The sequence below is a fragment of the Phyllostomus discolor genome, chromosome 7 (assembly GCF_004126475.2).
Source record: "Phyllostomus discolor isolate MPI-MPIP mPhyDis1 chromosome 7, mPhyDis1.pri.v3, whole genome shotgun sequence".
Taxonomy (NCBI): domain Eukaryota; kingdom Metazoa; phylum Chordata; class Mammalia; order Chiroptera; family Phyllostomidae; genus Phyllostomus; species Phyllostomus discolor.
The window spans coordinates 28,130,407-28,143,293 of NC_040909.2; the positions used below are offsets into that span (position 1 = coordinate 28,130,407).

General features: G+C 43.4%; 1 protein-coding gene across 1 annotated transcript in view; it reads left to right on the forward strand.

Moving 5' to 3' along the window:
• Positions 1 to 12,887, forward strand: part of COL6A5 (collagen type VI alpha 5 chain) — a 110,344-nt gene that overhangs the window by 40,785 nt on the left and 56,672 nt on the right. Inside the window, exons 9-18 of the mRNA XM_036030635.1 lie at positions 1,331 to 1,906; positions 3,814 to 4,154; positions 4,267 to 4,348; positions 6,315 to 6,457; positions 7,039 to 7,131; positions 9,221 to 9,274; positions 11,009 to 11,080; positions 11,424 to 11,450; positions 11,555 to 11,599; positions 11,680 to 11,733. Of these exons, the coding sequence (XP_035886528.1) occupies positions 1,331 to 1,906; positions 3,814 to 4,154; positions 4,267 to 4,348; positions 6,315 to 6,457; positions 7,039 to 7,131; positions 9,221 to 9,274; positions 11,009 to 11,080; positions 11,424 to 11,450; positions 11,555 to 11,599; positions 11,680 to 11,733 (1,487 nt within the window). The remainder of the gene's footprint in view (positions 1 to 1,330; positions 1,907 to 3,813; positions 4,155 to 4,266; positions 4,349 to 6,314; positions 6,458 to 7,038; positions 7,132 to 9,220; positions 9,275 to 11,008; positions 11,081 to 11,423; positions 11,451 to 11,554; positions 11,600 to 11,679; positions 11,734 to 12,887) is intronic.

Genomic DNA, 12,887 nt, shown 5'->3' on the forward strand with positions numbered 1-12,887 from the left:
CAGCCTTTGTTTGCTAGTTTCCTGATCCAACACTTGACAGTGTCCCCACTGTGTCCCCCAACTCCCATACCTTCTATTTCTCCTGATGGTAGCACATAACACACTGTTACTATTTCCTTATCTGTATCTATCAAAAGACTATGAGCTCCTTGGACAGGCTTGGGCTCTTGTTTATCATTGGGTCCCAACCAAAGCTAGTATACTGCAAAGACTACAGCCTTTTCCTAGCAATGTGGGGGCTGGTTTATTATTCTCATCTCCCATGCCTACCTTTAGGAGGTAGGTGCTAAGGTTGAGATTGGGATGCAGGAAGCTTATTAGGGATCCACACCTGTGAAAGAAAGGGGGCAAGCAGGATGGGCAGAAGTCAAACAGTGATACATGCTTAACAAAGCTTCAAAATGTGGCAGGAAGCTCTGGAGTGAGTATTGTTCATCAGAGTTGCATCAGACTAAAACAATGAGGTCTTTATATGCCCTCCTCACTTAGTCCCCTGATGTGGGATGCCCTGGTAAGGGCATGGCCTTTGGCAAGTCTTCACTCTGCAATGAGACTGACCCTGAAGGAGCTGACAGCTAGAGGCTGTCTGGGCAGCAGGTCCTTCCTTGAAGATCTATCTGGGTTACCTGTCACTTCGTCTACTATTCTGTCCTCACAAGGAATTGTGTGACAGTAGGCATTTCATTGTCTCAATTACCTTTACTAATCCCTTTAGTGCTGCCCCCTACCCCAGCCGTGGCATTTGATTAGAACTGAGTATGGAAGATTATTCCTTGGGGCATTTCACAGTGAACTTCGGGAAGATGAACCCCTGCCCTGTTGACAAGCCATTAGCACTTGTTCCATGAAGTTTTAATATTTGGGTGATGATAATTACTTTTAAAAATTTACAATAGGAAAAAGTGCTGGATTTAAGGATAAAAAGGACTGAGAGGTCCAGGTACTAGCTATACCGCTTAGTAATTGTGTATTCTTAGGAAAATTACTTATTCTCTGAATTCCATTTCTGTATCTTTCAGATTAGAATAATTCTTCATAAGGTGGTCACAAATATTAACTGTTATTGTATGCCAAAACATTTAACTTTCTTTCTCTGAGTAGTTTTTATTGTTAAATGAGTCATATAAATAAAATCTGAAACAAAGGCTATTACCTTTCTCCTTCCTGCTATTTTTCCTTCTCTTTGGGGGCCAGTGATTCTCTGTTTTGTTAACTTATCTCAGTTTGCTACTAATGTGGGTGTTTAGTAAAACAATTTGAGTGTTTGTGTAAAGGGAAAAGTTAGAATGATTCATGACGGAAATAATTGATATGTTTTTTCCAATTGCAGCCTGTGGCATTCGAGAAGCTGATGTGATTTTCCTTTGTGATAGCTCTAGCATGATATCTGATTCAGATTTTGTTATCCTGACAAAATTCTTGTCAGACTTAATTGATAATTTTGACATTGAGTCACAAAGAATGAAAATTGGGATGGCTCAGTTTGGGAACCTCTACAATGAAATTGTTGGTTTGGGAAACCCTCTGACTAAAACCCAGTGGAAGACTCAAATTCAAAATATCACCAAGGGCAAAGGGCCTCCACAAATCAATTTTGCCCTTAGGAAAGTCAACTTAATGTTTCATCCACACGCTGGTGGAAGAGGAAATGCTGGTGTCCCTCAAACTTTGGTTGTGATCACATCTGGGGATCCCCAAGAAAATGTGGCAGATGCAGTAGAAATCCTGAAAAAAAGTGGAATTTGTGTCCTGGTTTTTGGCATAGGACATGTTCATAAGGCACAGCTCCTGCCGTTAACAGGCAACTCTGAAAAAATAATCACCTTTCAAGACTTTAATAAATTAAAAGATGTGGACGTGAAAAAAAGAATTGTCCGGGAAATCTGCCAGAGCTGCGGGAAAACCAGTAAGTGTTCCCTTGCTTTTTACTTGTTTTCATTTAATTGCATCTTCCCAGTTCTCCATTTCTTAGGGTGTCTTGTGGGCCAGCTTTAAGCAAAACATATTTTTAGAATAGTGTGCAGTGAGGATAGACCTCTCTGCTTCCAGGGAATTTGGGATCAGTCAGGCTCCCTGACAGACAAGGAACAGGATGCAGAGGCTGGAGGAGGGCCTGGGTTGTCCTTTGGTCAGCCCTGTCCCCTCACTGCAATGCAGTATGTATGTGCCTTCTTAGCACTTGGAATTTGGTCTAATTCTGTCTCCCCACTTCTGGAAGTCCTAGAGCAATGCCTTGCATCCAGTAGGAACCAAGTAAGATAAATACTTGCTGATGGGAAATTTTACTATTTTAACCTGGTTAAACTGTCTTGTAAGGGATTCTATGTACGTGTGTGTGTGAACATAACACACATTTTCTTCTTTTTTTTAATAAACTCAGTCTTTTTTTTAAAGATTTTTATTTATTTATTTATTTATTTATTTTTAGAGAGGGAAGGGAGGGAGAAAGAGAGAGAGAGAGAAACATCAATGTGCAGTTGCTGGGGGCCATGGCCTGCAACCCAGGTATGTGGCCTGACTGGGAATTGAACCTGCGACATTTTGGTTCGCAGCCCACGCTCAATCCACTGAGCTATGCCAGCCAGGACATTTTCTTCTTTAAATGATAGCATTCATATAATCCTAACAGAGTAAAGATTTGCATTGTCCTTAGTCATAATTTCATTTCTAGAGGTCACAAACACAAATGGCTACAGAGGCCAGGTGGATAATGTGAATGAGTCAAGGGGGCAGGGAGTGAAAAAAATGAATGGAGAGCAATGGAGACCCATGTGGTGGGAATGTTGCTGTTCAGCTCCACCTGAGAGTAGCCGTGTGGGACTCCGGTTCTGTACTCAGGGCTGGGCATTGGGAGAATGGCACATCCAGAAGCAGCAGTGGGTGACATTTTGTAGAATTTGCACAACATGCAGATAGTCCTCAGAGTGCTCCTATTTGTAGAGTTGTTATGCTTGCAGCAACTTCTTTCTCATAATGTGCTGTCTTCCCAAGCTCTCTAAATCTTTTACTTCTGGTCTGGATGCTGAGCTGGAGGCAGGTTACAATGGTAGACAGAGCCTTAGCCCCAGAATTGGAAAGCCAGAGTTTTAACTCCGTTTATTTGCAGCAACCTTCATAAATTGCTCTCTCCTCACATGTAAAAGGAACAAGTGGACAGGGTCAGAGGTGACCAAATGGCAACTTGCATCTGAATCATGTCTGTCCTTCCAGTGTTGACAACTTGTTAAATTAGTTTACAGCTCTTAAAAGCTGGAGATTTCACATTAAAAATATAGATTTCAGGTTTTTCTTTGAAAAGTCCATTGATCTGACAAACACTGAGCCTCCTTTTTCACATGGCTACTCACAGCTGGAGCTGTACAGTGAACAGATGGGTCACTGGTCTCCATTCATTGTATTCACTCTCTGCCCACTTAGCTCATTTACATTATATTACCTGCTTGGCCTTTGAGTTTGTGACATCTGTTATAAATAATCCCTAAGGACAATTCAAATATTAATTTTATGATTACATGAACCATAATATGTCATCATTAAAAGAAGAAAAGACACACAAACACACACACAGAGAAAGCCAGACACTGAGAATGAGGCTAAACCATGACTGGAACTTCAAGTAGCTATTGGACCTTGTGTTAGAGGAAACACTGGTGTCACGTGTTGATCGAGCAGCCAGTGTCTTCCTTCTTGGGTACTTTTTGGGTACTAGAGACCCCTCAGCCCCGGGCCATGACCACTCTCCTTTTCCTGCCCTATCTGCCCTCCTTGCTTCTATCTACTCATTAATCTGGCCTCATTCCCCTTGGTCTACAGGTTGCTTTGTGAATGTAGTGGTCGGGTTCGATATTTCCACTCACCTGCCAGGGCAGCTGTTGTTCCATGGCCACCCCCGGCTGGAATCATACCTCCCAGACATCTTACAGGACATCACCTCCATCAGGGGAGTGAGCTGTGGAGCAGGTGCAGATACACATGTGAATGTGGCCTTTAAGGTGAACAATGACCAACAATTCCCTGCCAAGTTCCAAATCTACCAGGAAACAGTATTTGATAGCCTGCTGCAAGTCACCGTCAATGGGCCAACCCACCTGAATGCACAGTTCTTGCAGCAGCTGTGGGATACATTTGAGAATAAACCTGCATCCCAAGGACAGGTATCCTCGTCACATTCTATCTCCCATCTCCACATGCTTTCATGTGTTTCTCCCTCCCAGTTATATATTTCACTTTCACATTCACCCCTTCTCTGCTTTCTCCTTTCTCTAGGTGTTACTCATCTTTTCAGATGGTCTTGGGAGTGAAAGCCTCATGATGCTTGAAAATCAATCAGACAGGCTCAGAGAGGCAGGTATGTACCGAGTTGAAAATTTAAATGATGAAGCATGAAATGTGCTGAACAAATCCTTACCCTATTTATGTGCCCTAGATCTTGGGATCTGTCTGGCCACTGGTAGTAGATGCTATTGTGTTGGTGCCTTGCCCAACCCCCCTTGACCAGCCTGCACACTTACCTCCCAAGTGCTGCGGATACTATGGCCAAGTGCTTACAACAGTGACCTTCCACAGACATGGGCCCCTGACTGACCTGCTGCTTTGAGGGCGGGGGGCAAGGTTGTACCACATCCCATCTAAGGGTCGAAGCGGGGCAACCATTAATATAGGGATACAAAAGCCTGGGGTTAACTCTGATACAATTTATTCAACTCATGAATGAGGTTAAGGTGAGGACTTCACTTGAGACACATTCCTGTTGATCACTTCCCCTTCCTTCTCTTCATTCTCTTTCTCTCCCCCTCAGTAAACCACATGCACACAAATTCCTCTCTCAAATTCTGCTTTTTGAGAATGTGACCTAAGACATTTTCTATTATTTTTTATTTTTCATGTGAAGGATGGCCACATGGATTTTGGAAAGCACGTCTCACTGTATACTCCCTGTTCATGTCATAGTTTCAGGCTGAGCCAGCAGATAAATGTGGAAGTTGAGAGTCATGTGCAGTGACAAGAGGCTCCACTGACTGTCAGATGGGGGTACATTGTTGGGAACTTCCTGGGTGTAGGCCCATACTGGCTTCTGGGGTTCAGCTTTCATGAGCAACCTCCCTAGAGGCCACAAAATGCCCTGCTTCACTTCTGGGTTATGTCACCCCGTCTTCTCAGATTGCTTCAACACTTTACCACTGAAATTGGGATATCAAATTCCTTAGTATGGACCATGATGCTTGGCAGGATCTGGCCCTGCTCCCTACTCCAGCTTTACATCATTCCTTACATACATTGTTCCAGGTGTACAGAACTTTTTCCATCTTTCCTCCAATGTACCCCACAACTCCACCCTCCCAGTCCTTGCATACACTCTTCTCCTTTGCCTAGAACTCTTCCCACTCTGACCAACACCCCCCCCTCCCCGCCCCCTGCCATCTTCTCTCTACCTTGAATCCCTGGTTCATTTTCTTGACCAACTTCCATTCATTTTTTAGGAGCAGCTTAGACATCAGTTTTTTTGTAGAAATTTCCATGACCTTCCAAAACTGAGATAGGAGTTTCTTGTTTAAATTTTCATAGCACCCTGATGTTCCCTCTCAGGACACTTAGCACTTCTCAGAGCAACTATCTGATTCCTGTTCACCTCCTCCACTAAGCCATACCTCTGAGAAGGGAAGGAGCATGCCTATCCTATTCATCTTGTATCCCTGGTACAATGATGAATACATAATAGGCTCCTAATAAGCAAGAATTTGGTTAATGAAAGGATGGACAGAGTAAATGAACTAGTGAATGGATTAATAAGTAATTGAGTGAATGAGTGAATAAATGAATAAATGAACCCCTGGGTATGGCCAAGAGTTCAGCCGAGACTGAAATTACCCTGGGCTTTCCACAGGCTCTCAAGGCCTGGGCTCCCAGGGGTCTTTGGCATTAGAGAGGACTTGAGAACTATCATTAACTCACATTCAGTCAAATTCAGAAAAACTCGGAAGATAAGCAAGAACAATGCAGTTTCTTAAAAACTGCTTTTAAATGCCTAAGAATTGCATTAAAATTTGTGGTGAGGTATTCAACAATTTTTATTAGAATATTTGTAAATACTTTTTGTTGGGTGGTTTCATGCTATAGTCGGGGATCAATGAGTAACTAGTGTACATATTGACAACACAGGCAAACCTGCATTTGGGTTCTTCATGTGTCAGGAGTACTGCTTCCACTTACGTTTTCTTCCTTCTTTCTGATTCTTTGAATAATGTTCACTGAGTGGCTTTTCTTTTCTTGTGAACACCTCCTTTGGTTTTGCATCTGTCATTTTTACTGCATAGGACTTGATGCCCTGCTGGTAGTGTCCCTAAACCCGACTGCTCATGACGAGTTCTCCAGCTTTGAATTTGGAAAAGGATTTGATTACAGGACTCACCTGAACATTGGAAAGAGAGACCTGGGCAAAACACTATCTCAGTATCTGGTGAGTTTTTGAACAGAAAAATCCAGTTATTCAAAATGCCATGGGAACGAAATTGGAATCTTGCCGACTATTTCCAAAGACTTCCTTGTTTGCACTAAATTCAGTACATGGACTTCAGTATATAAAAAAGTGGGCAAGACCAGAGCACCGAATTTTTGTTTTTGCATGCCCTTTCATCCTTTGTTATTTCACCAAATGAATGCACAGGGAACCGGAAAGCCAACCAATCCTAATCAAATAAGAAAAGCCACCAATAGTTAATGCTACGGAAATCCTAGGAAACAGGAAACTGTCAACTAGGAACCAACTAGTCTTGTGTAAACTTGGTCTGTGGCCATCTGTGTGGCAGGCATCCTTCCTATAAACAGAAGTCGTTTTTTTGGAGAGGATTTGTTGCCAACACAATTGCTAACCTGGTACCCTCTCTAAGGTGTTTGGTCAAAAGCACCTCTTACGCTAAGTAGCCCCTCACCCACAGAGAGAGCATGAGCTTGTGGGTGGTAGATTATGATTAGTGTGAATCCACTTCATACATATGAAGTTCCTGACAACTGTTCCTCACTCAAGTCTGCTTTTTCCAGGGAAACATTGCAGAGAGGACGTGCTGCTGTACACTCTGCAAGTGTCCAGGGACTCCAGGACCTCATGGAACCCAAGGATTACAAGGCCCGAAGGTGTCTTTCAGTTGAAACTATTTTACTTAACCGGCCTTGGGTTCGTGTGGGTGGGGCTGTAGCTGCATTTGCCACCTTCATTTGATGCTGATGCAATTGCCTGGGATGTTTTGTTTGACTTCTGTGGTGTAGGAGCAGTGCAAAGGGGCTCACTTTTGATGCTGCTGTTAAGACTACCTCCATTTTATCTTCGATCTCCTTGGTGATATTGCTTCTTGATTTTGCAATTTATACTTTTTACCCACTTTAGACAGTTTGAAAGGTAGCCATTTGTACATCTTGTTGGGAGAAATGTCTGTTCAGTCCTTTGCCCATTTTTTAGATCAGGTTGTCTGATTTTTGTTGTTGTTGAGTTACATGAATTCTCTCTATATTTTGAATTTTAACCACTTAACAGAGGTATTTGCAAATATCTTTTCCCATTCAGTTACATGAACCATATGATTTGATTTATATGTGGGATATAAAAGAGAAAGCAACAAGTGGCCAAGCAAAAACAGCTCATAAAAACAGGCAACACAGTATGGTGGTTACCAGAAGGGAAGGGAGATGAGGGGGGATGAAGCAGGCAAAGGGGGTCAAATACATGATGAAGGAGACTGGGGTGGTGAACACACAATGCAATATACAGATGACATATCATAGAATTGTACATTTGAAACTTATATAATCTTATTAACCAGTGTCACCCCAATAAATTTAATAAAATTTTAAAAGGTGGCAAGGAGTGTTTGAAATAGTGAGGAAAGTTGTACTTCATCAGCAATGGAATGTGACTGAACTGCAAAAAGAGCATAGCATGGCGGATTAATAACCCTCCAGAAAAAGAATTATAGAAGATCAACTGCACAACAATAGCGTAGATAAGTATATCACGGTATTTCCATTCAATAGAATGCTCTAATGGGTTGAAAATGAATGGACTGCAGCTACTCACACATGAATAAATTTTATAGACACAGTAACGGCCCCCCCAAAAAAAGCAAAACACAGAAGAATATATACAGCATGATTCCATTTATATAATTTTTGAAAACAGGCAAAATTAACCTGTAGTGTCTAATGATGAATATTTAAATAACATAATACTTAAAAAGGAAAGAAGTAGTCTCATGAAAGTCAGGAGCCGCCTCCCTGGGGTGGGAGTGGGAGTGGCCTGTGGCTGGGATGGGCACTGCTTCTGGGAACCAGTGTTGTCTTCTTTCTTGGCCTGACAGTGGTTACACAGATGTAACTTTATAATATTAAGCTGTACTTTCATATTTTATTTACTTCTTTGTACTCTTTCAAATGGGTTTTCAAGGTGACAATTAAAAAAGTCTAGTTTGCTTTATTTGAAGAGATCAATTACAGTGCTTGCTCCTGAGCCCAGACTGTCCACACTTGTGCAATGGTAATTTATCTTGGACATTTTATTGAGTTACGATATTTTGTTTAGCACAGTTTCCTCTCTCATTACTTTGCTCAGGTCAGAATTAGAGTTATATTCCAAGAGCACAGCTCCTTCTGTATACTGAGCAGACAGCTAGGTAGGGCCTGTGTTAGAGGAGGAAAGAAAACCTCATCTGAAATCCCTGCCACACATAAGCCGTGAGGCAGTTAAGCCACATGTGGCAGAGAGAGAGAGAGAGAGAGAGAGAGAGACGGTCACCATTTAAACACAGGTAACCTCGTTGTTGGGAGAAGTGCTTATTCTTCCTTGAGCTCTTAAAAGAGCAGAAGAAAATAAAATGGTCTGTGTGGACATGTTATTGATTGGCCTGCTAAAAGAGTTGTGGTGGCCACCGTTGTCCTTGGAGCAAATCTCCAAGTCACAGGACCGGGCCTGACACTCCGAGTTGCAAGGAGGATTCCCAAGGCCAGTCTCCTGCAGGTATCCGGAGGGCCGCCTTTTGCAGAGGCCTGCAGGGATGGGTGCGAGGACTGAAGCCATCTGCAGAGGTTGCCAGACTCTCCCCAAACTCACAGTCACACCTGCAAAGACTATAACCAAGGTGGAGGGAAGGACTTACTTAAAATGCCCAATGATTTTGCAAGTTTGAATGGATGGAAGATGGCTAAAATTTATTTATTTTTTCTTTCCTCCCAGGGTTTTCGGGGTCTGAAAGGCACCAGAGGACACAGGGGAGAGGACGGAGACCCTGTAAGTTTTTGTGACTCACCCCCTCCCCCCACACACATACACACACTTACTGATTGTGTTTTTTATAGAGAGCTTTATTTTCTTATAGGAGAGGCGGTTGTGTTTTGTTTATATATTTTGGGGGGAAAATGAGTGGTTGCTTTTCTCTTCCTTTTTCCTTGTCTGATTCATAAGGCACTTGCTAAACCTATTTGCGGGGAAGGGGAGGGAGCAAGCTTATCTACCTGTTTCCTGGCACACTTGTATCAGTGGCAGGGGGCCAGGTATGCCCCTCTCTATCCTGACCCAGTGCTCAGTACATGGAAAGGGAAGCAGGCAGAGCACTCCAAAGTGTGGGACCATGGTGGCGTGGTTCACAAAGGTTTTAATATCTCAGTTTTTGACCCTAAAACCAGAATTCTCATTTGACTCATCAAATGTTGGAAATGGATTTGGAGGAACTGAAACCACATGGGTGGCTCCAATGAGGGTGGGCAAAGTTCAGAAAGCATCCAGCCTGCCTCTCTGTCCCCTTAGACTAAAGGCCAGCTCCTCATCTGGGAAGCAAGTTATGATTAAAAGCACAGTCTCCTGATCAAACAGTCCAGGGCTGACCTAGATGTGAAACCATAGCTAGAAACTGAACTTCTTGACCTTCCGTCTCCTCATCTGTAAACATGTAGAAAGTCCTCTAAGACTGTAGTTTACAAAACGAGCACTTAGGGGAGTGCTGTAAGCCACCCACGCTGTACCTGCAGAGAGGTCTTGGAGCCCACCCTGCTAGCGTGGAGGGACTTGGGTGTGGGGACTCGTGTCCTGCTGCTGCCTGGCTGTGAGCCCATAGCTGGCCGAGAGTCCAGTCAATGGGAAGCCAGAGTGTGTAAGCACTTCTCAGCAACCTGTGGCCACAGGCCAGGCCTACTTTTCTGGGAGTACTCCTCAGAATACAGAAAGCAAAATGGGAAAGTAAAATCATTTCTCTTCTCACCTACCAGGAAGGAGAGAATTAAGTTCATTGCTTAAAGTTATTTATCCATAGAGTAAACGTTTAGCAACTGCTCTGTGCCCAGGTTTGAACCAGGCATAAGGGACTCCATGGAGAAAGAGACAGTCAGGGGTTCTGCTCCCAAGGAGAACAACAGTGTTCTTCTTGAGATTCGTTGTACTCTAGCCTTATGTGTATTTAAGTATTTCCTGGGAGAAGCAGGATTGGGGGAAGATGCATACGCTGAGTGTTCTTCCTGTGTGGCTGGTCAGACTCTGGGGATCTTTAATCTGGTGCGCCTCTGGTGAGCACTGGATTAGAGTAGTGTCACTTCCCATCAACTGCTTTTATCAGCCCCAGTTCCCCAGCATGGACCTGCTTCTGTACCATAGCCATGCTGACTTTTCCAGGGCAGCACTGAGGCCTTAGACAAGAGGTCAGGGCCAGATGTCTTACCAGAGTGTTTGGAATGCGGCTGGCAAGTGGGGCGGCTTCCGAACCCTTGGCTGTGCTATGTGATGAGGCTGTGAAGTAGCTGAGCTCACCCTGCACCTTGGCATGATCTTGGATCTGAAAGGAAGCTCCGAGGTTGACAGGGAGAATGTTTGACTAGAGGGGCACAACAGAGCTAAATGAATGAACTGTGGGAGGATTTGTTTGTCTAAAGCTCAGAGTGCCCATGTGCTTGAGCTTCACTCTCAAGAAGTAAACTGCTGGCAGCTTTTGGCAAAAAAGTCACCTGGGATACCTGTTTGGGTGCCTCCTTTTAGGGAACTCGAGGAGAAATCGGACTCCCAGGAGATAAAGGGATTACAGGATGTCCAGGGCAGTTGGGTCAAAAGGTAAGACTCTGTTGGAAATGTTATTTTAAATTCTCCACAACGCCCTCGCCCTCTGTCCTTCATTCCTTCCCTCCCTCGTTTTCTGTCTTCATTTCCCCCACTCTTCTTCTTTCTCCAAGTACATGTTAGTTTGATCATCTTCAGATTATTTTAATTACTCATCTCAAGTAGTTTTGAGCATTAATTATATTCTATCTATAACCTTTTTGTGGTTGTAGAGCCAAAAGCCACTAAAGATATACACAATCACTGTCTTGAGGGAGGCAGCCCCTTCCTGCTCCAACAGACCAGGATGCACAGTCTGTCTCTGACATGTCATTGAGAAATGTTTACTCTTTTGCAGGGAGTCAGAGGAATTCCTGGAAATAAGGTACTGTAGTTTCTTCTCAAATTGCATGTCCTTGTGGAATGAGTTTCCAGTAAGCATGAGGCAGAGACCTCTTTCCCTGATTGCTGCCTATGGTTGTCTCTCAGGGAGAAGAGGGAGAAGATGGCATTGATGGACTCGATGGGGAAGAGGTAAGCCATTTTTCTTCAAGGACCGGAAAATCAGCATGTGGCTGATATTTTTTTGTAATGCGAATTTTGTTTTCCTTTAGGGCTTTCATGGGTTGCCTGGGAAAAAGGGAGAAAAAGGTGATCCAGGATCTCAGGTAACACTTTTCAATATATCAGAGCAGGAGAACTTGGTGACAGAGACAGTCTCCACTGTTGTGTGTCAGTGGTTATTAGGGATAAAGCTGACAGCTGACTTAACTACATAAGGAGAGCCTATTAACACTGAATAGGTGCTGCACCCAGTTTGGAGCAAGTGGGTGACTGTAATTTTCAAGAATTTCCAGCTAAAAATGTCAAGGCATGTAAGAATCCTCTACAGGCATGTTTTTCAGAAGTCTGAAAAGGAATGCTTTCACCCATCAGCAGCTTTCATGTTGTCTTTATTGCATGAGAAAAAAAAAGGACAAGAGAAAGAAACAAAATTATTTTGGTGGCCTTGGTACAGCAAATCATAGTGAAACATTTTTTAATTTTAAGTCCATTTCAGTAGTACTCATTAATACGTGCTTACTTGGTTCCAAGCAGCTCTGCTTTTATGTTCTGATAATATTATTTATTAAATAGTTTTGAATACCTGGCGTGTTCCAGGCATTGAGTTGTACACCAGAGAATCAGAAATGAACCACACTGTCCTTGTCCTCAAGGCTTCTACCGTGTAGCCGGGGAGACGGACACATCAACAGCTAACGGCAACACAGAATGGGAGTGGGACCATATTGCAGACATCTACATGGGAGTCCAGAGAATGGTCCTAACTCAGCAGGCAGGGAAGGAGTTCAGGAAATCTCCCTGGAAGAAATGGTCCCTGAGCTGAAGATGAACAGGAATTAGCAAGACATGAAGGAATGGCACTGCAGATAGAGGGAACCACATAAACAAAGACAAAGAGGCTTGGAGACACTATAGTTGTTCTGCCTGGTGGGAGTATTGGAGTAAAGGTAGGGGGAGGTCAGGTTTCAGAAGTGGTGGGAAGAGACCAGGAAGGCATTGGTAAGCCATGCGGATGAGCTGAGCTTTTAACCATTAGGGAATAGGGAGCCTTTGAAAGATTTTAAGCAAGGGATCACAATTGATTTGCAAGTTAGAAATATTACTCGGCAGTAGTGTAGAGAATGTGTTGGAGATGATATAGAAGCAAGGCAAAGATGAGAGGGGAAGCTGTAAGAACCAAGGTGAGAAGCGAGGAAGCCTTCAAGGAAAGCAATGGCAGTAAGAACAGAAACAGGACACATTAAGGGCATGGCAGAAC